Here is a 27,980-nt window from a genome sequence, read left to right as displayed (position 1 = left end):
GTGGTAAAGACTCTGTATCGCTCAGTCATGCAAGAAAGGCTCAATTTACATTTGCTGGCAGGTTGCCACATCAGGATATCTGTTTGCATGAACTCCAATGGCAAACCTTAACTAGAAATTGCACAAACCGGAAACAAAGATCTTGCAGCCCACTTTGCTCAGCAATTGCTGATGGGCCCTAAGGCAGGAAGATGAGCAAGGCAAAAGCTTTGAGCTCCTCCCATACAAGAGCACCCCAGCTGGGCAAGGGAGCCAAGGAAGCAGCCTGCAGCCTTGTACAGGATGCCAGCCACAGCACTCAGCAGTAGCAGCGCACATCTCAGACCACCTTCTCCTGGAGAGCAGTGCCAGAGAAACACCACAGCCTGTAAGCCCCAGAATTACCTTTTCACCACAAAGACCTCAGCCCTTCTGGCTCCTCAACTATAGCAAGCCTTTCCTGCACAGCTGCTAACATCCCAAAAAGGGGACAACGCAACAGTGAGAACTCTAGCCATAAAAAGCCACAATTTTCTCACCAATGCCTTCATCAAGCCATCCTCTTGGGCTCAAAACAAGCATTCAGGAAGCTCACCTAAGCTCACCTTAGCTTCCACCAGCTCCAAGACACAGTAGGTTACCCACAGGCCATTTAAAAGAGATCATAAAGAAAAGTAACTTGTAGCCTTGCTTTTGGCTTATATTTTGGCTTTCTTTTCCCCCCGTGATTACTCATTATACTGACTGGTTTCCCCAGGAGACGTTATGAAGGTGAGACATACTAGAAGGAAATGTGGAGAGGGCATCCCCTGCACATACCTCCTACATGCCATGCAGGAGAGTCGTACCTGAGCAGACGAGTCCTGGATTTCATTGGTTTCTTTTGGCACCTACGTAGATGGAGAGAAAGAGAACATCACTGCCCACGGAACTGAACCGACTTCAGCGTGTGGTTATTGTTGGCTCTGGCATTTAACACGCTGCCTCCAACTGCACTGGAAACATTCAGGGAATGCACGCTGGGAACCAGCCATTCATAGCTATATTAGGGAACAGCTTTCGATTAAACCTCTTAAGTCTTTGGGTGGGTTTTGTGGTTTCTTTTGTTTTTTTTGAAGCTCAACAGCTCTAAGAGGGCCAGCAATGGATGGGAACTGGTGTGATGTCAGGCTGAATTATCCCGTGGTTTCTCACTTGCAGTCAACTTACTGAAGCTTAAAATAAAACTTTGTGTTGGCTAAGCCACTGCAGCCACTCAGATGAGTGCTCTAAGCCCATATAGCACAAGATAATACAGGTAGTAAGAGTATATTGAGAGGAATTCATCACCTTGCAGGGTCAGAGCACACCTCCTGTAGCTTGTTAACTCAGATCTGCTTTATTTCTTAGCCCTAAAGAGTGAGTCGGACTTTCCCTATGGAGCTATCACCAGTAACTAAGGGCTGTCAGCATGAGAAATGCCAGGTATCATTTTGGAGATGACTGTGGGTAACATTTGCTGGGAATTCAAACATAGTGATCTCACTTAAAGCAGGCAAATAACTAGCACAGCCTCTTCTCTGCATGAAGTATTTGGCCCTCTCTGCATTTACTCTCTGGCAAAGCCAACTCCTAGTTAATCCTGTATGATCAGGGCTTTTCCAAAAACCTTCCTCTTAAAACAATAAATATGGAAATTGATGCAGCACTGCACAGAATATTAAGTAATTACTGCAGGTCTGTTCCAGGACCAGAGGCAAGGAAGAGACGCAGAGGGAAAGCAGCACAAGCCAAGCATCGCTGCTCTGTCTTGGCCACCTGGGCTCACTTGCACCAAGAAATTCAGGAAAAGGAACCAGCAAGCAGGATTGAGAGAGGGTAGATGCTCTATCCTACATCCAGCTTCCTGCCCTCATGCTGCTCTTCGATACCAGCCTTTCCAGATCCTCACTAGATCACTTAAAGCGCATTACACGCAGGTTAGTGCCAAACCCTGATGTCAGGAACTCCCCTCCTCCCCCGAAGCAAGCCTTTCCCAAAGAGCTACAACAGCCTTTCCAGCCTGCAGTGAGACAAACCGACTTCAGCCTCCCCACCTTGTCCTAAAATGTTAGTGTATTTATTACTGAAAATCCATCCTGTCTGACTTCAGCACTCAGCCTACAGAGATGAGGAGCCTCCCTGGCCAAACTCCTGGCTCCTGAGGAAAACCAGGGTGGTTCATGCTCTTAAGGATTTACTACAAATGATGTCTGGATGGGAACATTTCTTGAAGAACTATTGAATACTGTGAACAAAATTCCACAAAGTTTCCATTTTTCAGCTATGCTGACAACTTAAGAGGAGACAATATCTGAAAGGAGCATGCACCAAACATTGCAACGGAAAGAGATCTTGCTGGGTGTGTGCATGAATTTCAAAGTGGAACACAACTCCTGAGCACAGCTTTCACCCCACTCCCAAAAAGCAAAGCTCCAGCTGCAGCATTACTCAACAGCTACTCAGAACTTCCCTATTTTAAACTCATGCACACAGGCAGTTATATACACACCCAGGCTTCCTTTGGCTCAGAAACTTTCCTTCTAACTCATTTTCCTTCACATCAAAGCTGTCTGTGACTTTAAAGGAGGGCTTGAATGGTGAAAGGAGAACCACCCTGTGTGCTGGCCACCATCCCCATCCTAACCTCGCTGCATCTCAGCTCAAAACAAAACTCAGGTCTTTCCAGGCTGCATTAACCCACTGGGTTGTTCCTTCCACTTGAATCAAGTTACACCAGTCAAGAGCTTCACCCAACACCCCTGACATTTGTCAGCCACCCTCAGTCACACCTCTGGCCAAGCTGGTGAACGCTCCCATGGGGAGCCCGAAGGGTTGAAGAAGCTCTCCAGACTGCGGGAGCCGGTGCAGGTTGCGTTGTAGCTGCGGCAGTGTTCGCTGGCGGCTGCTGGGTCTCCCATCACAAAGATCAGTTGCTGTAGAGCACCCTGGGGAGGAAACAGTACAGAAAGCAGTTTTCCCACATGCCTTACTAGGGTGCCCTCCCTTTTCCTTAGATAAGCTCAGGGCAGCTGCGAAGTAATTTGTTAGCGGTGCAGCACTATCGATGCACGAGTAGCTTTTCTGCATGATACGACTGCAGAGAAAGCATCTGAGCCTATTCCATGCACCTGATGTTCCTCTGCTATCTGCCAGCAGCAGCAAGTGCCAAGAGGAACATGTCATGTCAGAGATACCAGCTGATTTCTTCATTGCAGGATCTAAATGAAAATCTGAAGTCTTCCTCCTCAGGCAGCAGGCTTGGCTGGGCAGCCTGCTATAGGAGAGGGAGATTAGAGCCACCCTGCAGAAATGGAGAAGGGCTTCACACTGGTAATACCAACTCAGGGATCTCAGAGACACCCCAGAGACACTATGGGATATCAGAGACATCTCCAAGACAGGCTCCTTGATCAAATCCCTTGCCCACTAACTGTACAGATGACTTTGCTTCATGGCACAACCTGCAGTGACAGAGAGGGGTGTGGGAGGCCGTGTTAGGTTAGGCTGTGGGTAGGGGCTACAGCACTCTCAGTCAGCTCAGAGCCAGCCTATGTCTGCCCAACCTGGCAGCACAGGCTGAGTGTCAGAGCACGATGACACAAGTGACAGTGACAATCTCCTGTCCCGAGACCACTGAGTACCTCAGTCTGCTGGAAATGAGGCCGCTCCATCACAGCATCCCCAATGGATCTTGCCCCAGACACCCACGGAGCTGTTATTTTGTGCTTCTCTATGTGTGAATGCCCTTATGAGAAACCAGCAGGCAACTAATGCAAACATTGACTGAACCTCGAAAAAGGTCTCCTTGAAGAAGTCCCCTGCCCTTGCTCCCAGTAGGAGGCTGCCTGGACATCTGCGGCTGTGCTCTCAGGGAGCAAGTCAGAGGGCCATTTCTCAGGGGGTCTCTTTACCACTGACGCTTGTGTTTCCCTGACCCAGAAGCAAACATTTTGCATGCTTCAAAGTCTTTGCCCAGCTCATCCCCCACACCATGAAAATACATAGCGTGTTTTAGCAAGAGAGCAAAACACATTCCTTCAGACAGAGTTGCAACCTCACTTCATCCAACTCCTACAGCCCTGCCAAGTCTGCCCAGGCTCTCACCTCAAAAGGAATCTCAAAGGATTCGATCAGGCCTCCAATGATGATCAGCCCCTCAGTGGTGATTCCCATCCCAAAGTAATTGGACCAGCTCACTCTCTCCACCAGCCGACAGTCTACATGCAACTCCAGCCTCTCCAAGGAAATGCTGAGAGCAATTTGGTGCCAGGCCCCATCACCAAGAAGGGAAACTGGGAACCTATATTCCCCAGAGGGGGAAGGAAAGAGTCAAAATGAGATCCACAGTGTAGATGCTAAGGACAGTAAAATAGAAAATAAATCTACCTTGTTGTCACAAGTAAGTACCACCATCTTCTTACAACACGAAAATACTATTTCTATCCAATGAATTTGGACACCTCTACAACCAGCCAAGGTGTCAGGTAAATTACTGCTATTTATGGCTCTCCCCATTTAATTCTTTTCCAGTTTTTCACAGGGCAAGCTGTAGCCTACCAAAGCAATGATATAGGACCTCCTCTCCAGTGTAGGAGCCCCACCACTTACCACACTGCTTGTTGTCGAATGCCCCTGGGTGCACAGGGGCTCATGTGCTGGGCCAGTGGGGATGACAGGGGTTGAGGCAAGGCAGCCGTGCTGGCCCTGGCTTTCACCACTGCGCATGTGAGTACTACCAGGTAGTCAGAAATGCTACCCAGTCTGGCACCAGCCAAGCAGGAAGGATCCAGAAGGGGCAGAAAAATCTGGCCACAGGCAACCATACCAAGCAGGTAGATGTTACCATCAGTCACATCAGTCACCTAAGAAAAAGCCTCATGCATAGTCCTGCTTTTCTAGCAGTTACTCCTTCGTATGCTGGACTTGGCACTGGCTGGTTAGAGGTGCTGTCTGGGCTGTAGGCAGGCTGAGCCACAGGTCCCAAAACATTCCTCCCCCCATCCCTCTATCAGTAGAATTTCTCAAGGAGCCACCTCAATGCAGCCTCCCAACCTAGACTGGCTATTCAAACATTTGTTTTCTAGATCTGCATTATTTGACAAAGTTGAGGTAGGGAATGACCACGCATGAAGTCACACCACCTGGTCTGAGACACTGTCACTCATACGGGGTGGGGGAGAATGTGATTGATTCAGCTCAGCCAGGGTCAGAGTAGCTCTCCTTACCAAAGCTCCAAGTGCCTACTTTGGGAAACCTTAATTCCAGGCTTGGGAGTAGAAAAGAAAAAGCAGCATGAAAAGGCAAAAAAACTGCACCTGAGCTAGAACTTACTCATAGTGTCTCCTCCTCGTGGTGACAAAGCTCAAGGCATGTGGGTTTATCCTTATCTGGAAGAGCACGTGACTCCGATGGCTAAGGATAGTCACTAGGCTGGTGTCCTCCTTCAGTGAGTACCTGAGCTTCATCAGCACACTCAGCTCGTCTGCAAACCTAGCAGAAAGAAACAACATATGGCATCATGCAGCACCTGGTGAGTCACCCCAAACAGCCATCTTATGTACAGAAAACCAAGTCACAGTGCAAATGAATTCTGAGAATGAAGAATAAAAAAAGCAAGCGCAAACACATTCATTCAGATTGTGAGGTCAGGTACTGAAAAAGAGTAGTAACAGCAGAATTAGCATTGCCACTATAACCTTAACGCTTCCCCCTCACACAGTCACAGCACATAATCATGTAGCTACATATGAATTCCCAAGGGGCTCCTGGTCTGTTCATTGCTGAGATTGGATGGTGACCCCTTCAAAAGTTGCAACCCCTTCCTTCCCACTCTTGCCAGTGTCAGCATATACCCCAAACCTTGTCCACAGCACACAAGTCCAGTCCTGCCCTGCTGTCACAGTATGTCTCTTTGCAGCATTTTCTTAATAGCCCTTCACAATAGTGATCAACAAATGCAAATATTTTACTCTCTCATGCCCAGAGGAGGACATGGCACTGTCATCTTTACTTTGTAAATGGGGAACTGTATCACAGAGCCAATAGCCTGGGTTTTAATATGCTAAATTGAAACCTCCCTGAAGCCGATTTCACAAAGATTGCTTATATCATATCTCAGAATACCTCCAACAGGAGTGGCTGAAATGCACCACAGAAGACCAGCGAGGATCTCGGCAAATAAGGCATTTGCTCTGGATGAGAAGACAAGTTCAACTCTCTCTCATATCAAGTACAGCAGAGGTTTGACCTGGCCTGTTCCTCTGCAGACTAGTGCCCTGACAACAAGCAACACTAGCAGGCAAACCTGTACACCCTATTGCTCCCTGCCATTCTGTGTTGGGCTAGAAAAGCCTTCCCTGGATGGGAATAGCAAGAAAATATTCCTTGAAAGGATAAGTCAAATACTGTACTGATGTGTGCCACCTACACATAACCAACAGATGGAAGAAGCAGTGAGGTATGAAGAAGACAGTGGGTGTATTATCTTCTTGCTACTACAGAATGGGACCTTAAAGTACCCCTCAAACCAACAAGCATGCCAAATACGTTTTTTTAACACCTCCATCCCATCTCTGGAAGTCAGCTCACCTGTCCCCAAAGGCCTCCCTTGTAGGGATGTTGAGGGTAGAGTACTGCCCAATCTCCAAGATGCTGCAGTTGGCTTGATTGTAGCCAAAGGAAACATTGCTGAGGTCCTGCGCAAGCAAAGTCATTTTGTCCAGCAAGTTCACTTCATCTGCTTTGGGGAAGAAAAACACACTCAGTATCTGAGCTTCCTTCATTATGGAGCTTTCTCTTCATTCTTCCTATTAGACAGACAACAGCTAGAGTCCAACAGAGAGAGAAACAAACCAGTAAGAGAATGCAAGCTGGGAGAGTTAAAACAATTTTTAAATACAGCAAACAGCTCTGGTCGAAGCAAATATCCAGGTAGCTACAGAAGCATAGTGACATCCCTGAACTAGAATCATCATTTTGAGGCTCGTCTCCTAAAGACATTAAGTGTCATTCTGCCCCCAGAAGTGGTGGTACCTTTATGACCTTATAGCATATATATACACACATATATATACATATGCTCATGAACATAAAGTAGAGTCTGGGACACAGGTGTCCCACAACATGAATCCCAGCTCAGCTGGGTACAGAAAATCCAGCTCAAGCTTCATCCAGGTTCTTTGTTGAAATTTGCCCACTTTCAATGAAAAATTGCACCAAGGAAGAGGGATGAAACTAACGTGTCCCTCACTAACGAGGGTGTCCTATCCAAACTGCAGAGGCATTCTTCTCTGCCTGAAGAACGGCTTATTGCTATTACAAGGTGGAAGAGCTCCATGAGGAGGCATATATCATAAAATACCCCTTTCTCCACAGGTGGAAGGCCACTTTCAGCACTACCCAGGACAGCCCAAACTGGGCAAGAATCTCGTCTGAGCCAGTGGGCAGCACCACAACTTCAACCTCTTAAGTAGCTTTTAACTCCCTTAGTGAACTGAGACATTCTCTTTGCAAGTTCATTCTTTAAAGAATCATTTCTCTAAATAAATGCCTGAATGAAAATTTTTGTTTAAAACCAGGTTTCTTGTTCACCTCCATTAGTTTAAAAAAATATATATACATAACAAATGTAGATGTCTGGCTCTACCCAGGCACACTATCTCTATTTGAGAGATGTCTACAATCACAGCCCTCAATTCTTGTCATCCTTTTATGTTGCTAGTCATTGCAGCAATAACCCTGCTAACTGGAAGCAGGGGGGAGATGGAACCACGCGAGATAGCACCCGGTGGGCCAGCCTGGCAGGAACCACCTGGATCACTGCAGACCCAGACCCCACTAGCAGGAGGGCCTGGACAATCGCACTCGATGACTTGTCAACAGGAATCATGCCAGTACCATCTGCATTAGCATCTGCCATCACTTGGGAGACATCCAGCCTCTGTATTCAGTCTAATTCCCTCTGTAGATGAGGTGCAAGATTTATTCCTGGGTAGACAAAGAGCCTCAGGCAAGCTGCAGCCTTGACAGGATATATACACAAGGCACAGATCTGCTGCTCTGCTAAATAACAAATCAATTGAGCAGAAAGCTGCTTTGATCCAGCGCAGACACTAATGTAGCAGTCCTACTGTGGTCTCCCTGGGAGATTTTGCAAGGGAAAACAGCCCTACACAGGGGAAGGACAGGAGAGAACAGGTTTTTGTAGGAGAGTCTCTGCTATTTGTGATGGCTTCAGATTTAATCTGGTATTTCCCCAGTTCACTGCGTGGTTACAGCCTCAACATGTTCCCAGGCAACTCCCAGCTCAGCAACATGAGCATGCAGCAGCTTTCTGAATGAGGAACATCTCAGAAAGATGGTAACAAGCCAGAGAGGACACAGGGCCGAGTCCTCAGAGACTTCGACAGTCAAACTCTGCAAGCTCGGTGCCGTGCCAGGGCTTATCAGTGTCGAAAGTGGGATGTGTACACAGAATGTGGAATTCATCTGGGAGCAAACACAACTGATGGAGGAAAAAAGATCATAGATGTTCATCCCTTCTCAATCCCCAGTTTTTTGGGGGTGGTTTCCCAGCTGTTGACACAAACATCTGTGCCAAGTCCTGCACACTGTTTGAGAAGGCTGAAGTCCACATCACTGATTAGCTCTGCTGATGATTACAGGAAGACAACCATGAATTAGATGGATCCTAAACCACCTTCCTACACAAGTTGCAGCTGAGGACTTGTTACCATAAGGACTGGGTAAAGGGAAATTTTCCTGAACACAGTATGACCTTAACAGATGACTTAAGCATGCACCAAAAGTTAAAAACATATCCCTGCTGCTGAAAAATGCAGAGTCAAAGTTAAACGTGCGGTTGGTACTTTCCTAAACAAAGTAGCAGTATTAAAGTCTCTCCCCCTAGTCTAGTAACAGGAGGTAGCTGGAAAATGGTACCAGCAGGTTTAAATACAGAGCTGGTGTTTACATCTGGAACATCTCACCCGCACTGCGAGAAGAATTTGGCATGAAAAGTAAAACAGAAGTAGGAATGAAATTCATGAGATCTGTTAGGACCCAGGCGGGAGATGGGCGAGAAGCACGCTCTGGAGGAGCTGAGATAGCTGCTGCCTGTGGCGAGGCAGCACACGTTGCACATGCCGGCTAAGGAATGCCAGCAGGCGAGGGCGATCCACAATACCGCCTGAACCATGAGTAAGCTCAGCTCAGCAGAGGATTTACCTGGAGCTGTTGTCTCCCCTTTACAGAGATCAGAGCCCGCACTGCACTGGACAAGGCTAGATGATGAGGAGGATTTAGGCTACTTCCCCCAACCTGTCCCCTGAGACCTATTTGCACACACATGGAGTGGCAGAGTGTTTGCACACACACATCATATGCACGCACAGAGGCATACAAAGCTAAGCGTTCCTGCCGTCAGCCCTGCCACAGTGCAGACAGCTCAGAGAAGGACACCAGACCTCCAGAGGTGACCAAGGCTCACAGTTCGCCTGCAGAATTACACCTGGGACAACCCAGCCACTGCAATGGCCACTCTCCCTCTCTCCCCAACTTCTCCCATATGCCAAGAGAAGAAATTTAAAATAAATGATGTGCCTCTCAGACATAAAGCCTCACACAGGACCAGGGAAGGTGGAGAGCAGATGCTGTTTTCCTGCTGTAACAATTTTGGGCTGCAGCTCTTTCCCACACACACATCTTTCTCTTCTCCCTCCTTGTCTTCCAGGAGCAGCTTTCCATTTATTTATTTTAGCCTCATCTGGCAAGTCTCTGCACTGCTGGAACCAGCTGGTGGGGCCTCAGAAATGCTTGCAGCAGAAAGTCACGCTGCACGATGCAGCAAAGCATTGGATGGGATCAATTACAGGCACTTTGAAGAGCATCTTGCTGCAACAGCAGTGGCTCATGGCACGGCTCACTTTCATCCTGTGGCAACCACTGGTGCCCAGCAAGCCTGTTTCTTACAGCAGATTTAGCATGCAAGCAGCCTCATCATTTAAGCTTTCACCTGCAACTTCTCCCTGAGATTAACCAAAGACCACTCCACATCTTTGAGTTGCTCATTTTCGGTTGTTATCCCAGCTACTGGAATCAGGTTCACCACCTTTCTGAAGCCCTTAGTTTTCCTTGGTCCCATTGGCCTCATCCCTGCAGGCATTAACCTCACTGCCTTTCCTTGCCTCCAGTCCTCTCTGAAGGCTGCAGCTCACTGCAACAATACTGTCAGCAAAAAGCTCTAATTGTTAATGCTTCTCCTGCAAGTGCTGACCATCCATCACCACTGCAGGGCTGCCAGCTCCTTCTGGGGCAGGGCTACCCAAGACCCCAAGGGCCACAGCTCAGGTTGGCCTGTACTCACAATACACGTCTTTTAGCAGCTGGCTCTAGACTTGAGCTCTTCCTTGACCACTTACTGAAAAACTAGACAAAACTGCCCCAAATGTACCTTCAAGACATATTGAGTCTGCCAGATCAACAGCTTCACTCTTCACCCTCCAACTAGAAGCCCACAGAAGGGCCTTTCTCTATGCTGGAAAGGAGATTCTTGGAGTTCAACAGCTGCTGCCAAATTCAGCTCGCCTGCAGACTCCTAAAGCAACATGCTTTAGGAGCCTGGTGCCAGGGAGACTTGTACACAGGCCAGCTTCAGCAAGGACGAGCACTGACCAATGGAGCCACAGCCAAGAACATGTTGTCCCAAGCTAAAGTTTACCAGTGTCCCCTGTGGCTTGTCTTTGTCAGTCTTTGGCCACCACAGAGAGTTAAAACTTTCAAAGAACAACAGGAGAAGCCCTTCCAGCTGACACAACCTGAAAGAAGGGTCAGGAACCATGGAAGATGTCCCATTCAGACTGGGCAGCCTGGAACAAAGAGGATAACCTCAGTGGTAAAGCCACCCTTCCAGGGGGAAGGTAGCCAGACTGCAGGGAGGAACTTTCATCCCCTAGTAAGGGTGGTTAGGGGTGGGGAACTGGCCTGGGACACAGGCACCCAAGACAGACACCAGCCAGCTGAACCAGAGAAACCACCCAAGAAACAAGGCCAGAAACAGGACTAGAGACAAGCTACAGGTGCGCACACACACACACACTCAGCCGCTCCAGAGACAAGCAACTTACCACACAGGTCCAAGGTCCAGGCAGGAGACAGGGCTGGAGGCAAGCATAGCTACAGCACTGCTTAGGGAAGGGCTGAGGGGCCCCAGCCTGACCTTAAATAGGGCCCTGGACTATGGGCAGGGAGACCCAGGTGAGGCTATTCAAGACCATTAAGATCTCCTACCCCACTCCATGGTGGCCAGCTGTCATGGCCATGCATTTGCCCAGACATATGTCTCCCACCACTGCTTGCTATTGCACAGCAGCACCCACCAGACCTCAACCTGTCTCCTCTGTATTTGTGAAACTTATACAAAAGTTTAAGTTTACGTTCTCACCGAAGGAGGGAAAGCAGGGGAAAGGGGATGATATTAAACAACAGGAAACTTAACTGAAGCACTGGCAGAGCTCAGAATGGGATCTGTGAGACTGAATCACTCCCCAGGATACGACACCACAAGCGGGGACCTGAAATAACTGCGCTGGACACGCAATGGAGACTACCCCAGGGAAAGAGCCTGGTGCTCGCTGCCTGGGGACCAGAGCACATGACCTAACAGGTCTTTTTTCACTCTAATTTCTATGATTGCCCTTACCAAAATATCCTGCTCAGAGTCTGGTTAGGATCACAAGCCGCTTACTTTAGCAGTGTTTTCAAACTGAATTAGAGACACTTGTACATCGCAGCTAGAGTGTAATAATACGGGCTCTCTGCATTAAGTGATGGAAGAAGAGACCTTTCTAGCAGGGTAAGGGTTTCCTGGCATCTCAGACTGATGACACCACATTAGCACTTGCACAGTCCGTAACCAAGCATTTCAAAACGAGATGGTCCTCCCTAAACATCAATGCTTTTCCACACTCGTTAGGATGGCTCTTAATCCTCCACCCTTTTTGCCTCATGAAAGACATTCTTGGGTTTGTAGATTTTGCCTGTTTTTCTCCTCTGGAGGAGGCACGTTTCAGGGACTGTCACACTGTCTGCCTCTGCAGTTGTAGCAGATAACACTTCCAACAGGGCAGCCTTGTAGGTATCCAGTTAGTTCCAGCATCATACACAAGATAAAGGTGGTAGCTCCCTCAGCTTCAGAAAAAGGTGCCTGTATATGCCCTTCTTAAGCATTCAACACCAGAGAAAAGGGGAAAAACACCAAACCCCATCTGGCAGTTTGGAACTTGTTTGGACTTGCCTGGTGACTTTGCACACTGTGGGTGGACAGGGCCACGTACATCCCGTAACACTGTGCGTAGCCAGCATCGACCCTCCAGCAGGCCTTCCCATTTCTCGTGCTGTTCTAGCTTTGCTTGTAATGTAAATAATGCCCACAGCACTCAGCCATGTCACCTCCTGCACTTCCTACTGTTTCTGTTTCCCTTGCCATTTCATTATTTCTTTTTAAAGGCAACACAAGCCACATGAGACAAGGTTTAAGCCGAAATGCACGCAGCTCGCAGTGACGTACGAGCATTCAGAAGGTTATGCAACAGGATTTAAACCTTCGCCTCCGTGCTCTGGAGAGCAGACATAATTTGTTTTTGACCCAGTGGCTGCAAGTTGAAAGGGACAGAGCCAAAGCAGGAAGAAAAAGAAAGGGAACAGTCTCCCGGAGAACGTCGTACCTATTATTGGAAGAGTGAATACAACTAACCACCCACAGGGAGGACAGAAAATTTCAGAGAAGCTAAACCTTTTTAGAAGAAAAAGCTACCCAGGCATACTGTTTGGACAGGAAAATCAGACTCCTGGCTTGTTTCGGGTCCATTACGCAGATCCACGGGTGTGCTGCTGCTCCTGCGCACAGGCTCCGATGGGGCTGAGCTGGAGGAGACCTCCCTGTGGGAGCAGCCACAGGCAGGCAAGCTCTCTGCAGGGACGTGATGGCTTTCGGGGACAAAGCCTCAGGAGGGAGAAGGGCAGCTGGAAGTAGAGGATAACCCCAATTGGGTATACATAGGCTACAAATAAAACTAGGTTAAATGGTAGGAAAAGGACAGCGGCTATGAAATAGTTTTTCAGACAAGAGCAATGGGGCAAGAAAGCTTAGAGTGTGAGAGCTGTGACTTGCTAAACCTACAAAGAGGACTGTAAAACCAGAGTGGCCACAGGAGCAGGGAAGTTGCCTTGGGGGGCATTTCAGTCTTCAGCCTGGAACACTGAATGGCACCTCCGGCAGCATCAGTACGTGGCCAGGACTCAGGTCTGCCATGCTCCTCCTGATCTCTGCTCTGTGCTCTGCACATTTCAGCCACCCAAGGCATGGGTTGGCACAAGACTCTCATCCCACTAATAGCAGAGTGCATTTCCTGCACTCATGGGTACAACAAAAGGCTTGGAAACATGGTGCAAACACAGAGCAAAGCTCAGAAATGCAAATCCAAAGAACCTTTTGAAACAGATCCTGGGAAGGACTGGGGAGGAAAACTCAAAACCATTAGCTGCTTTGCAGGAGCTGCAGCCCTGACTTGGGCCAGGGGAAGAATCCACTTGTAATCCTCCCAGGACTTGTACTAAAAAGTCCAGTAAGGTTCCTCAAACACCTTTTTCCTGAGAATTAACCTCAACACAAAGCTCCTGGTCCCCAAGAAAATGCTCTGGGGTGCCACACTTCACACCAGCCTTGTGCACCTCTCCCTTCCCTGCCACACAAGCATGCTGGTGTTTCTCCTATCCCTTCTCCACCTATCCTTCTCAATCCCTACTTTCTCTGTAATATTGGCTCTATGCATGCATGCATGTCCTGTCCTCTCCTGGAGCACTAACAGCAAATGCTATTGGCCTGAGCTCAAGACTCCACTTTACTCAAGCTAAACACTGTGGAACTGACATTTTATCTGTATTTAGGGTTTAAAAGGTTTAACTAGAGGGGTGTTTTTAAATGGATTTAATTTAAACCTTTGTAAATCCCTGCACAGACACTCTTCAATCAATTCAAGACTGTCTTATAGCAATTGAACTTTATTACTAAATTAGAATGAATTAACATAAGATTTGAATTGATCTACAAATGTCTTTGCAGAGGATTCTGTGGGATTAATATGAAATCAACCAAAAAACATACTAGTAAAACATGTGATACTGAGTGGGGACAAGTCCCAATAACACTGGCCCTCACTGTCGCTTGTAAATAAGTTTCCCTTTGCTCCCTTGTCAAAGTAAATAATAGTAAATTCTGCAAACTACCGCACTCCAGGGGCTCATTTCCAGCAACAGCTTTCCAAGAGCCTCTCTCTGTTGCTCTTCTTTATAGAGCTGAGAGACACATACGCAAAAATACACAAAGCCCCCACTGAATAACTACGATGGGATGACTGGAAATGCCCTCACAGTGGGACAGCCGGCACTGAGCCAGGTGGCCCACGGCACAAGCAGGACAAGATTTGCAGCATCCTCTCATCCTGATGGAGAGAGGACACAAGCCAGCAGACACCCCGAGCTCCCACGGCCAAGACTGTCGGGACTTGATGGCTTTCAAGGTCAGGATGATAAGAAAAGCTGTTTGAGGCCACAGCAAGGTCCCTTGTGTCTCATCCCTAATTCCAACAGCAGATGCTTGGAGAAGAGGCTGGGAAAAGGGCAGGATTATAGCAAGTCTTCTCCAGGGATCCCCTGAGCTGCAAGCAGCACCCACAGTAACAACCCTCAACAGGACAGGCAGAGGCTTGAGCCAAAATCTCTGCTGTTGGGCAGCACCCCTTGCTTCATAAGCTATTTCTGCATGGCTAGTTGGGTTGTCCACGAGATCTTCAGCTCACAAAAGCATTCATGCTCTCCTTTGAGTTTTCATGATGCTTTGTGAGGTCTTAAACTCATAATTCAGAACAGGATCCTTTTTTAAAATCTCAGCAACATTTTGTGGGGGTGATAGGCTAGCACCTTCCAAGCAGAGGTAAGAAGGGAGTGGGGAGGAGAGTTATGTGGCTACAGTTTACCTTGTAACTCCCGTCTACTTGCTGCATAGGAGAACTGGATGGAGACAGCAAAATGCACACTGGGAGCTACAAAAGTGAAAGGAAGAGGCAGAGAAAAGCAAGGCAGAAAGATTTCTTACAAGAGGAAATGCAGCTCCAACATTTTGGAATGAAACAGCAATTTGATGGGAAATCTCTGCTTTTGAAATATTTCAGGCCCCCTCTTCTCCATTAGACGTTGATCTTCACAAGCATTTCTACAGCTTAACCTCCCGTTCTCTTAAACTAGCTATTTTAATGCCTGGCAGAGATTCAGCCCGAGTTATTATTTCAACAATGTTGAAAGCATCTCGAGTAACAAGGGAAACAGTCTGGTTAGTATTATCTTCTGTTGCAGGCGTACATATCTGGGAGAGATTATAACCCTGAGAAAAAATAAATAAATAAATACGTCCAGGGAGCCTGTCTGGGGAATTGCACTCATTTCAGCAAATGCAGAAGAGCCCAGTGCACCCCAAAGCCAAGCCCTTCCTCCAAACTACCCTGTCCCTGTTCCTTACACTAGTGATTAATCACTTCACTTGGTTTAGTCTAATGCTTTAAAACCGTACGTGTAACGTCATCTGCGGCTGAAAAATGAAGCTTTAACCTGATACTGGAAATGCAGAAAGCAAGCCAGATCGGAGCTGCTACACCCAGATGTTGGTCACTGGTGACAGGCAACCAGAAACAGTCTGATTGTACGCCAGCAGACATCTGTCACACCACGAGAAAAAGCTATTGGCTCTGGATCTCTGCGACTCTCGTTTCCCAAGTTATAATCAAAGTATCAAAAAACTGCAGCAAAGTAGCAGATGTAAAGCAGTGAAAGGTCCTTTGTGTTTTCAGAGGCAGGGACTTTATGCTGGAGCCAGGGAGCTGCCCCGGGCAGGTCAGACAACTGAGCTGCAAAGCGCTGCTTCATTTCTGGAAGTGGCCACTAGTGAAGGAAGCAATAACACATCTGCCCCGTTGATAGAAAAAAAAAGTCTTAAGCAATTTTTCCTCATGCAGATTACACTGATGACCATTCCCACCTCGACGCAGGAGAAGGGATTGTGCTGGCCCCACTGCACGTGCATGCCATTGCAGGTGAAATCCCACCTGAGACCCTTTGTCCACTGGCACGGGACAACCCCAGGGATCCAGAGTAAAGAATAAAGATACAGCGCAGATGTCCCAGCCCCGGTCACTAATCCCCCCAGGGCCTATTCCCCGTGGAAGATGAACGCTGAATGCTGTATACGGCTTTAAACACCAAAGATGGATGCTGCTTCATAATCCGTAATAAGCTGCTCCACCCTGCTCAGGTGAATCTACCTATTTAGTGTCTCACCCTGATGGTTCAGCACATGGCCCATGGTTCTACAGGGTTCATTTCCACATGATCACGATAAAGCAAAGTTCCTCTTTTACAGGCGGAGAAATGAAGCTGAGCTAATGCTGCGGGGGCACCATGAGGATATGTGTGTTAAAGACAACCAGGAAGTAAGTAAATGTGTGCAAATCCTATCCAAAGGGGGAAGAAGGAATTAGCTTGCCCAGGAAGCACTTTCCTGATTTCTGTGCCCATGTTCACTGCTCAGCTGCCTCCTGGAGACCTTGGGTGCCAAGCCAGGATCTGTTACAGCCCAGCTAAACAGTAAATACTGCAGCTTTTAATGACAGTGGCCCCACAATTCAGCCCTTGTGTTTACCTAACTGGTTGTCATTTTGTTTGTGGCAGGCAAAATCAGTCAGCATTTCATCCCACCTGGCTGACCTTCACTTCGGGCGGAACCATGCAGCCAGCAGAGCTGAGTGTCAGAGTCTCCAGAAAGGCTAGTAAAGAGCAGCCAAGGGATGACTTCTTCCACGCATGCACCAAAGATGTCCAGAGAGCATGCTTCCCCAGCCATCACCCTTTGCATGCTCTGAAAACCAGGCAATCCCTTTCAGACAGCTAAAGACCCTTTGAACCCACAGAAGTGTCAAAGGCCTCAACCCATTCTCATGGTAAGGGCTGCCTCCCTACAACCTTTGGTCCCCAAGGGCCAGGACCTCTAGCACTTACACAGCCCACTCCATTCTCCTCACCTCACCAACTGGGCCTGCAGACATGGTAACGAGGTGCTAGCTCCAATTATTCATGGCACATTGCCACCTCTTTAGCAAAAGGCAGCAGCAATCGTGCTGTCTGGCCAGCCCAGTCAGGTAGAGCAAGAGGAGAGCAAGAACATCCTATTCTCACCAAATAACACGGAGAGGGAGGGGGCGGACGGACTTACCTGAAAACAGAAACATTCCTCTGTACCCAGGAGAGGAAAAAAAGCAGCAAAAATTAAAATCAATGTGGAGATCATTTTATGGGAAAGACAAAATGTAAACATTATAACCACACTAGGTAGCAGTCTACTGCAATGCCCTGTTACCTAAATAAATAATTAGGCAGGTATTTTATGAATGCACCTGAGAATTACTAGGAAGAAAGGGAGCTCAGCATAGCAAGGAACTCCACACCAGCATGCGGAGCAGCCAGGATGCTCCCAGATGGGATCAGGTGTCCCTCCTGGAAAGGGCTGAATGAGAGCGCAGGATTGCTGCAGCCCCTTCCCCCTCCACCCTGCAGACAAAGCCCACCATTAATGTGCCTGCCTGCCTGTAACAGCAGACCTGGTGATCCATCCTTACCCTCTTCCTCTCTTTGGGCCCAGTGTATTCGTGACAAATGTGCTTTATCAACCTCTGTACAGCAGCTTAGGAGACTAATCGGCTGGGGGCACTGGAGGCAGTCACAAAGATTAGTTTTCCGAGCTTGGTAAGATCCAGTGACTTCACTCAAGGAGAGCTCACATACGGCATCTGTAAAAGTTTGGCTGAGGTCACTCCAACCTCCATCAACTAGGAAATACCTTAGAAATGCAGCCCTGGAAGCAGAGCACTCTGCTAGAGGATGGACGAAGCACCTACCCAAAATTTAGCATGCCCTTGGTCCTGTGCCAGGTAAGGTGCTGTACGCATGCAGATATTCACTCATGGAGCCAGACAATTCATTCTCTGAGTTTGACCTGTAAGAATTCACAGGTTCAGGGATGACGAGAGACTGGGCAAGCAAACTCTAGAGGCTTGCAACAAACTTTTTCTTGGCGAGCATGGGGCTGCAAAGCTTGCAATAGGAGCTCATGCACCAGCCACTCGTTCTCACTGCTGGCAGGAAGACAAGTGCCCTTTGCTTTTCTCCAGAGTGGGGTGGCTGAGAGATAGGGTCTAATCCAGCAGACTCCTTGTTGTGCAGGTGCCTGTCAAACCGGTAAGCTCTGTCCTAAGCCATCTAAGCTCAGTGAAACTCTTTCCTAGCCATGTCTTCATTTGGCAAGACCAATTTTCCCCTCGAAGAAAATGCCTGCAGGTCAGCACATGATTTACCTTAGCTAAAACAAAGCCATCTTACTTAATGACTTTGGAGATACTGGACTTCTCTGCAAAGCAGCAAGGTTCCCATGCCAAAGGAGAGGGGACAAATAGCCTCTGTTTCCAGTAAGGCCATTCCCACATGCACGAGCCGGAGCCTCCCAGAGCCAAGGGCTGAAGGAAGGAGATCTGCCCTGGTTAAGCTTTGCCATCGTGCCTTGCACGCAATGCAGGTGCTACCAGCTCCCGTTACTCAGCACATGACTACTGCCCAATCTGAAATTAGTACCAGTGTATTTAATTAAAGGGAGAGGAAACTTTTCCTTTGCAGGCAAGAGGAATGCATAGCACTCTGGAGGGATCTTCTGCTTCCTGGGTTTTTAGATATGCTGATGCAAGGCTCAATGCTCAGCTGCAAACCAGCCATTAAAATTTATTTGATCTGCAACAATGTTCTGGAGGATCTAAATCTAGGCATGATGCATCCTCTGCTCCAGGCAATTTTGGAAATTTGGGGAAATGGGGGAGACAAACCCATGAGCCTCATGCACTAGAGACAGAGCTGGTACAGTCTGGGGCAAAATGGGGCCATGAGCAGCAATCCTGACCCAACTCTCATGTGCACACTGTTCCCCTCAACACAGTGACTTCTCTGCTTGCAAAAATAAAGAAAAAAAAATAAAAAAGAGCATTTCCCAGACTAACAAGCTGACATTTCACAGCCAAAAATCACTCAGATTTTCACCTCAGGCAAAACATGTGCACATTTGTGATTCATTCCACAGTCAGCAGCTGCCAATTTTCCTCCACAAACTGTTGGATTGTTGAGGTTTCAACCTTTACTAAACTCATGAATGCTACTCAAAGTACTGTACACTCGCAGAGCTGCTCCCTCCTCACCTCTCTGCCCTCCACTATTACATTTACAGCCACAATTTCTCTTAAGCTGGACCCCGGTGAGCCCTTGCAAGCTGCACAGTGCAATGAGCCACTGCTGTCCCAGGCATCAGTGCCACCTGAAATGCCACTGGCTCTCCAAGACACCTAAGCAAAAACACTTCCTAGGCTTCTTAAGGCTCATCAAAAGTGAGACACAAAACAGGCTTTCCTGCATGTGGGGAGAAGCTGTTAAACCCCTCAATGACTCCAAGGGAGAACAGAGAAGGAATATTTGCTGTTTTTCCAGGGTTTTGCTCACAGCCGAGGCCATCTGCAGAGGACACTAAGAGGCCTGACAAGACACAGTGATGGGGCAGTCCTGCACGCTCAGGCAGTAGCTGCGCATCGCAGTGCTTTCAGGAGGCATCCATGCTCAAGTTTAGGATAGCATGGATGCTCCACCTGTGGCTGAAGATGCCTCTTGCAACCTCACTTACAGATCAGCTCCGGATGGCAAGCATGCACAGCACACAACACCTGGGCATGGGCCAACCTCTACAACCCTCAGCTGGGCTCTTTGTGCAAAAGCCCATTGCTAGATTTCCATCCCCATTTTTTTCCCCCAAAGCTCTCCTGCCCCCTGTAAAAACCATCTTGCCCAAAGGCTGGTTCATGCCTGCTACTGTATCTTCTACCCCTAGGGCTGCCCTGGACCATTCTACCCACTAATAATAATCCCATCTCTTCTAAAATTAAGTTTTATGCTCTCTGTATTTCTTTATTAACCTAGAGAACTCCCCAAGGAGAAAAAGTTTCTTACACAGAAGAAGCCAGAGGAAAATCTCTCTTCTCCCATCAAAAAATAGTTTTCAAGCCTTCAGTGTTCCTCACAAGTATATCATAAGGCACAAATCACACATGCTGACACATGCATGCACCCTCTACACAACAGACCCCTTCACAGCAGATCTTAGGTAACAGTGGAAATATGGGAAAGCCCCAGACATAGAACTGAGAAGTCTTTTTTTTAACAGTAAAAACATATCTACATTGAAAAAAAAGTGATCTTCATCACCAGCTCAAGGCAGGCAAGCTCAAATACACAGCAATTAGAGGTGAGCAACTTCTCAGAGCAATCCAACAGATGTTGGATTGGAGGTGTGAGGAAGGTCTCAGGGTTAGATGACATTGTTGGAACAGAATAAAAATTAAATTAAATGTGTCAAATAGAAAACTTTCCCAATATTCCTGTAAGAAAGAAGAAAAATGAGTCATTTTGAGTTAGCCTAAAATGAAGGACTTCATGTTTATGAATTACTTAACTCTTTCATTTTTTTTCTTTTTCCTGTGCAAGGTATCTGCTAAATAGAGACAGCTGTTCTGAAACTGAAAGTCAAATTTCTTGTCTGAAACCCTGGGATGCCAAGTCATTTTCAAAACGACTGCTTTCTTTTCAAAACACAGGAAAACCAACTGTTTTAATGGGTTTGAATTTCACTCCCACTTCCTGATTTGAAAAGATCTGCCAAATTAGACTCACTTTCACAAGCACTGGTCCATCACTTTTTCACCACAGGAGACCATTCTCTATCAGCACCTCAACCTCCAGCTCTACAAAGTCTGTCAAAGTCCACCAAAGCAGATCCCCTAACCCAAGGTGAAGCCCACACTCCCTCAACTTCAGCTTTATTTACCTCGGAGTAGGCAATCTTTTAGTGCCTCAGCATCACATTTAACAACTTCTCCAGCAAGTACTTTGTTGCAGCTCCATTCCACCCTTTCCTGCAAGTCACCTTCTATACAACTTACTCTGGAATAGCCCTCTGAAATGAGAGGCCAGGACAGGGGTCTTATACACATGCAGGTTGGAAGCCACTAACACCGCTCATCCAAAGTCCAACGTGGTATCCATCCAGCTTCTTCAAAGTGAGCAACACATTAAACTCCTGCTGTGCCATCTCAGAGTAATTAATAAAAAAAAAAAAAAAAAAAAAAAAAAGAAGAAGAAAAAAAGAAAAGGGAGCTAGACACACGAGCTAAGTTCCCAGACTGAGGAAGGAAGGTTTTCCTAAAATAAAACTCTGTATCACATAATGCTCCAAAATTACCAGGAATTTTTTAAACCGCAGACTGTATCCAACATCACAGCGGCAGAAATCCTTCTGGTGAGAGCTTTCTTCTTCCAAGACATTGGGGGCTTGTGAAAGGCATCCCTTGCCACCTAGCCTTGTGTTCAACGGACAGCCATCAAGGAGGACGGTCGCAACAAATTTCAGAACCAGGGGATTTTATGTGGTTCCTGGGAGCAACTCTCCAAAGCCGCCAAAGAGATGCCTGTTCTGAGCAACCTGGGGGCAGAAGCACGGGAGCGAGGCCAGAGTCTCAGCCAACACGGACTCGTCTCCCTGGGCAAACTGGGAGCAGGGTGAGGAAGGCAGATAGGGATGGAAAAGATGTATTGCTGGAGAGGGGACTGCTCAGCGCAGTCTGCTGGACCCATCTACACAGGCACCTCTACTGATCAAAGTTTTCTGTGTAGATGCAGGGGTAGTAAGACACCTTTGGATGCCAGCACAATGTCTCTGGATACCAGGCGAAGCCCTTTGTGTACCTTCTGAACCAAAGCATGGGGTAGAGCAAGTGTCAGCAAACACCACAGCCAGCTGGCACTATTCCAGAGCAGTAAGATCTCAAGGAAAAAGAAGAAACGAAGAAGATGGATCCTACTGGAAGCTGTTGCTACATCTCCCACACCTCTGAAAAGCCTCTCCACATCTCTGCTGCGGGTCCTTAGGCATGGACAGCCACTTGGTATGCAGCTTCCACCACAGCGAGGCTCTGCTCCTCTCAGCCTTCCCCAAAAGACCTAAGAAGGAGCAACTTTAGGAAGGTACAAAGTCAAAATGCTTCTCTGAGGACAGTGCGCTGCAAACACCACAAGAGGTTTGCTCACGCATTCCACACCTGTATTTCCTAAGGGCAGAGAACATTACTTTCCTGTCTAACTCCAGCAATCTCTGCTAGATTTATTCACACAGTGAAAGGCAGAGCAACATGCTGATTGCTGTGAACACAACGATAGCAGGGCCCCCAGCGTTCCTTCACACAAAGAGGGGTGAGTTTGTTTTCAAATGATCAGATCAAACATCCTCAAGATTGCTGTAGCAATCACTCGCGCTGGGTTTGCAGCAGTGCTTCCAGCGTTTGCTGCATACTTCAGTGCTCCGTGAGTGGCAGGGCTACATGAAGAAGTGTCTTTTCTTCCTTTTCCTTTTTTTTCTAGTTTGGAAATGAAGTAAACAAAAATAATGAAAAAATCAAACTGGACCAAATGACCGCACCTTTCCCACCAAACGTTCAGCAAAATAAACACTTGAAAGCATCAGCTCAGCTTAAAATATGTAAGTTTTTCCTTTGCCATAAAATTCCTGAAACAGAGAGCAAAATCACAGAACAACAAAGCTAACAGAGCCCGTCACCATCCAGAGGTTAGTACACTGCCCTCAGAGGAACCCAGAGATGCCCTCAGAGAACCAAGGCCAAATGCATCTTTTCCCTTAAGCATTTCACCCCCACACTTCAAGGATCTGCTTTACCTTCTTCTCATCAGTGCCCTAACAGACCACATGGTCAGTGGATATCTGGAAGAGAGATGCAATTACTATAATTACTGGGGAGAAAAAAAAAAGAAGAAGAAGAAGAGAAGAAAAAGAGAAAGATGCCCCAGTGCCAGGCAGCTCTTTGGAAGCTAATCCCTCACAGTCAAGGAGCAATAGGGCAGTTACTTTTCTACAGAAAATCAAAGATGGAAAGGCATGGGGGAGGCAGCACAACCGTTCAGTCCAATATCAAGGTCTAGGGAGCCTCATTTCACTACGTTTAGCAGGACGTGGCCCAATTGTCACTCAAGCTGAAGAGAAACCTTGGTCGGGACGTCTGGCTCCTTGCGAACCTACTCTCCCTTAAAGATGAAGCTTTGCTCTTCTCTGCTGCAGCAGGAGCTACAAAAGTGACAGATCCAGGGCATCATTTCAAATACAAGAGCAACCACTCTGAGATGTCAGTAATCTCCTGATTATTTTACTCTGCTTTGAGCAAGCAGTTCTTGTGCTGTCTTTGATATGGCAACTGTTGATGTTACAGACTTCAAAAAAGACAACCCTTCTCCTAGAGGCTTAGCCCACTTTCAGGTTTGAGATAAGAGGAAAAATCTACTCATTTATCCAAGTAGAGTAACAGGAATTCCTTTAAGCTGAGAAAAGCCCTGATGACCCATCCCTTTCTTCTTCATGTTCAATTCTTGCATGCAGTCAGGGAAGCAAAGCACCAGCAATGGCCTAAGACCTCACCCTGCTGGCCCGGGCACAACCACAACAAAAAGAGGTGCCTTCCTCCCCAGGCTACTTCCAACCGAGGGTTTGAACTGCATTAACCCTGGCTCTGGGAAGTTTATGCGTTGGCACTGAGAAACAGAACAACAAAAAAAGGAGGAGCAACCGGGCTGCAGCAGCTCAGGCAGCTTCGAGCCCTCTCCAAGCAGGCAGCAGGGGCGAGGATAGCCCCAGCTCCGTCTGCACATCAGCAGGGCTCTGGCTTTTTTATCAGGCTACTTATCTCAGCTGCTCCCAGTCCTACTCTGTTTCCAATCAGGACACACTACCCGCTTCGCCTGGGCCCGGTGGGAATTTCTGTAAAAGCCTGGAAGGAATATAAAAATGAAACAAAAACACATTCAGGGAGATTAAAGGAGGGAAAAGGCGACTGTGCTCTGTGAAAACGAACAGGACTTGCTTTCTCGCTTCTTGTGAGGCGGAGAGCCAGGATGGAGTGTTCCCGGCAGCTTCTCCTGTAGCCGGAAGCACCACAGTCAGTGTGACCAGGGAGGACACGAGGATGCGGACATCTGAGCAGATCTCATTTGCACAGGGCTACGTGCATTTGCAGCACATGTCCTCCACATGCGCAGAACACGCCTACAAGCCCAACCACGTCTACCATGAACACACTACCGTGAGTCACATTCACATGCTGGAAGTGATCCAGGGGCCAAGAGCCTCTCTGTCATGAAAGACCCAGTAGTCTGGAGCACATTTTGATGCAGATTATGACAGGTTGCTTGAAAATCAGCTCCACACAAAGATTCCTTTCCCATGAAACTAAGCCAGAAGACATGCTCAGAAGCATACCTAATGCTCTCCAACATGGAGAGTATCCCATGGACATTCAGTCCACAGGACCAGACTAATCCAAAGTAAAAGGCACAGAGCCCATATAACGGGGATACTTGAGCCTCAGAACAAGCTGTTTTGCTCTGCAGATCTGCTCTTGGTGGACCACACCACTTGCTGACACAGATATACTCTTAAAGTTCCACATATTGGTCTCATGAAAATTTCTGAGACTCTTTCTTTTAATTAAGCTTCGTAAGCACACAGCTATAGAAAAAAGCTTGGAAAATCTGACTGCTAATGGTCCAGACACAGAAAGACAAATGCAAATGTTTGGACATTTACTGTTTTGTTCTTTTCAAATCTCCTCATTTCTTTTAAGCAAGAGGTTTATTACCCCAGAGGACTCCAGGCCTTTTCACGGCTGGAGAAGCATCCACCTCAGCTCACACCTTCTCAAAAACAGTCTTCCCCATTGTCTTGACTTTTCCAGACATGCATTTTGCTGGAGCTGCTAGAAGTAGCACAGAGAAAGCTCTTCAACCCATCTTCACTCCAGGTGAACTTCTATGCAGATGTCTACCACATCCTTGTCCATCTAAAAGCTTCCAGTTCTCCACAACACTAAGGCCAGAGAGGTCTGGGCAGCCTTGAAGCAAAGTCTGTGCTGGACTCTGCTCACACCCTGCCCAGCCCCAAGACCTTCTTCTGTCTGACAGTGGCAAACGCTCATGCAGCCAGGTTAGTCACACAGATGCCAACCAGGTCTCGTGGGATCTTGTGCCCACTGCAAGGACACACTATGCTTGCTTTCACTGCTGGCAGTGAAAAGTATCTTGAACAGGGACCTGCTGTCGTATTCTGCAGCAGTGAGAAGGGACAGGCATCTCTGGACAGCAGTGCTGGGAGATGAGCAGCACTAGGTGACACCCCAAAGGCTCTGAACTCAGCAAGGTGCACCCAGCAACAGTTAACACCACACACCAACCCTTCTCTGGCCTAAGCAAGGTGAGGCAAATCCCCCAGGCTGTGCTGAATGCAGACCCAGCCACGTAGCTGGGTAAATACCCATGTGAACAACTGGAACAGAGCTCTGCGCTATCACCGCCTCACCACTTTTGTGTTACAGAGCACAGGTTTGCCTCTGCTAACAGCCCAAGTCTTAGGAAGAATGTTCAGGGACTGCCTTGCTCTGCAGAAGGATGAGTTATCCCCAGCACCACCAAATCAGCCACAGAAGAAGGGAAACATCCTTTCCCTTTCCCTTGTGCTGGCAGCAGAGGAATACGCCTTGGCCAAGCGACAAGACATCTAAGTATCTGTGTATTCTTGATCTGAAGCTCAGACCACACAACTGCGTGGCTGCTGGAGGCACCAGGAATGGATTAACTAGAACTAGCTAATTCCATCTTCAAAATGGCCTTTTAAAAAGAGTCTCCAATGAGCTCCCTGGCTGGAAGCCAGGACTACGTAGGAATCAAGAAGAGATTTGACTCCCTCTCTTTTAGTAGAGTTGGAGTCATTTTGGATCACTCCCTGCTCTTGATGGTCAAATCCTTGAATGCTTCCAGTGCAGCCAATGGAGGAAACTTTTCTGAGCAACATGAAAGGAAGGAAGTTGCACAAGCCCTCCCTCCTCTCAGAGGCCACTTCTAAGGGCAAGATCTCCCCACAGTTAGCCACCAGGCCAGAAGCAGGCACTCCTCCATAGTAGCAGAGCAAACACCTCCCAAAAGGGCAAAAGCAGAGCAGCAGAACCCAGGAGCAAGCTACAGCCTGTGCTGTGAAAGTGCAGCTCCACCAAATCCACCGAGCAGCCAGGGAGCACATGTGTGCCAGATGCTTCATATTTTGGGAGGAGGGGAGGAGAGGTGCAAAGGTCAAGGTCACAAGCAATGGCTGACTAAGTTCTTTATGAAGGGGCCCTACAGGGGGAGAGGGAGATGGGCGGAAATACCAGCCTGTGTGTATAAAAAAGAGCCATACACGGTGGGATTCATGATCACGTTTGCACATGTTTGACTCAGGAGAGGCAGGAAGTCAGACAGCATGGCGGTCCCTCACATCTGAAATGAGCAAGCCTCCAGAAGCCACAAACCAACACAACATACTCTGGAATACCCTGGGATGCTCCTTAATCCACTGCTTTAATGCCCCAGAGAGGGTCGCAACCACCAAGGCTTAGGGTCAACCTCCAGTTCTTGACATTGCACCTCTTTTTGCTCCCTTCTCTGTGGCAATGAAACTCTGTGTTGAGAGTTGTAATTCCCAGGAGGCCACATGGAGAAGGCTTGGAGCTCCCTCCTTCTTTGGGCACCTCCTGAGAGTGCATTAGCCTGTAGCCCCTGCCCTCACCTCTCCCCTTTCCAGAGTATCAGCTGCACTGGAAGGGAGGAGGCTGCAGTCGCAGACGTAACTCTCAGGCATGGCTTTCCAAAGTTTGAGACCAAGTTAAACTAAAGCAGACTGCACATATCACAAATAAGAGCTCAAACATGAAGGCACAATTCTGGAAATGTCACTGATGCCTCAACAGGAAAACGTTCACCTCAACAACAGTCATCTTCAGGTGGCCCGTTTCAGCTTCTCCAGTGCTACTACCCAGTGTGCTGGCTCTTGCCATCCCCACAGGAAAAAGGTTATATTATGCCACTTAGCCCCATGTGAGAGGGGGAAAGCATATGTGGACAGACAGCACAGAGCATCTGAGCTACTACCACACTGTAACAGTGCTGGGGTCTGTGCAGTGACTGCAGATACATGTGTTGAGGGTCTCTGACTCTGCAGAAAATCCTGCTATTTGGGTAGGACGAAGACTGAAGCTTACCCAAAGGCATTGAGATACGTGTGCGCTGTGCGCGTTTGCTGTGCACAAAGATGTTTTATTTCCTGTGCCAATACATGTGAAGTTACAGTTTTTAGATAATTACCCTTTAAAATAATGCTGTGACAAGGTTGTCAGAATGCTGCAGCTGCGTTATTGCTTAAATCCTGCCGCGGCAAGTGTCATCCCTGTCTTACTGACAAGTACGAGGAGCATGGGATTTGCTAAGAGAGTAAAGCCGAGCAGCGAGCTGGGAGGCGAGAAAGCTTCATGTCCTTCCAGCGGGGCTGTTCCTGCTGCCTGCCTACCGCCACGCAAAGGCCAGCCGGGCCCCGCGCACGGGCCCGCTGTGCTCAGCCTGCAGCGCCAGAGCCGCTGGAGGCATGTCCTCCTAGACAAGACACTAAGCACCACGACGGGCAATTTTCACAGCTGGGTTTCTTCTCCTCCCGGGAGGAGGAAGGCAGCTGAGTCAGGCAGGATCTGGGAGCAGAATAAACAGACGTTGGGATGTTGTAACCGATCTAGCATGCAGCAGGGATTGCCTCCGGTTAGATAGGGCGCTCGGGGAAGGCAAGAGGGAGGAAGCGTGTCAAAATTAAAAGAGGAATGAAAGGATGAGTTTAGAGTCATTGCTGACCTGCCAGTAAGTTTTAGGGACACCAGCAT

At 47.9% G+C, this 27,980-nt stretch overlaps 1 protein-coding gene across 1 annotated transcript in view; it reads right to left on the bottom strand.

Moving 5' to 3' along the window:
• LOC134148809 (collagen alpha-1(I) chain-like) overlaps positions 1–27,980 on the bottom strand; it is a 114,983-nt gene that overhangs the window by 72,778 nt on the left and 14,225 nt on the right. Inside the window, exons 2-5 of the mRNA XM_062591304.1 lie at positions 6,589–6,736; positions 5,332–5,490; positions 4,105–4,300; positions 2,790–2,945 (exon numbers count right to left, since the gene is read on the bottom strand). Of these exons, the coding sequence (XP_062447288.1) occupies positions 2,790–2,945; positions 4,105–4,300; positions 5,332–5,490; positions 6,589–6,736 (659 nt within the window). The remainder of the gene's footprint in view (positions 1–2,789; positions 2,946–4,104; positions 4,301–5,331; positions 5,491–6,588; positions 6,737–27,980) is intronic.

This window comes from Rhea pennata, chromosome 18 (genome assembly GCF_028389875.1).
Source record: "Rhea pennata isolate bPtePen1 chromosome 18, bPtePen1.pri, whole genome shotgun sequence".
Classification (NCBI taxonomy): Eukaryota; Metazoa; Chordata; class Aves; order Rheiformes; family Rheidae; genus Rhea; species Rhea pennata.
The sequence above is the reverse complement of the archived record's forward strand: the minus strand, read 5'-3'. Positions and strand labels throughout refer to the sequence as shown.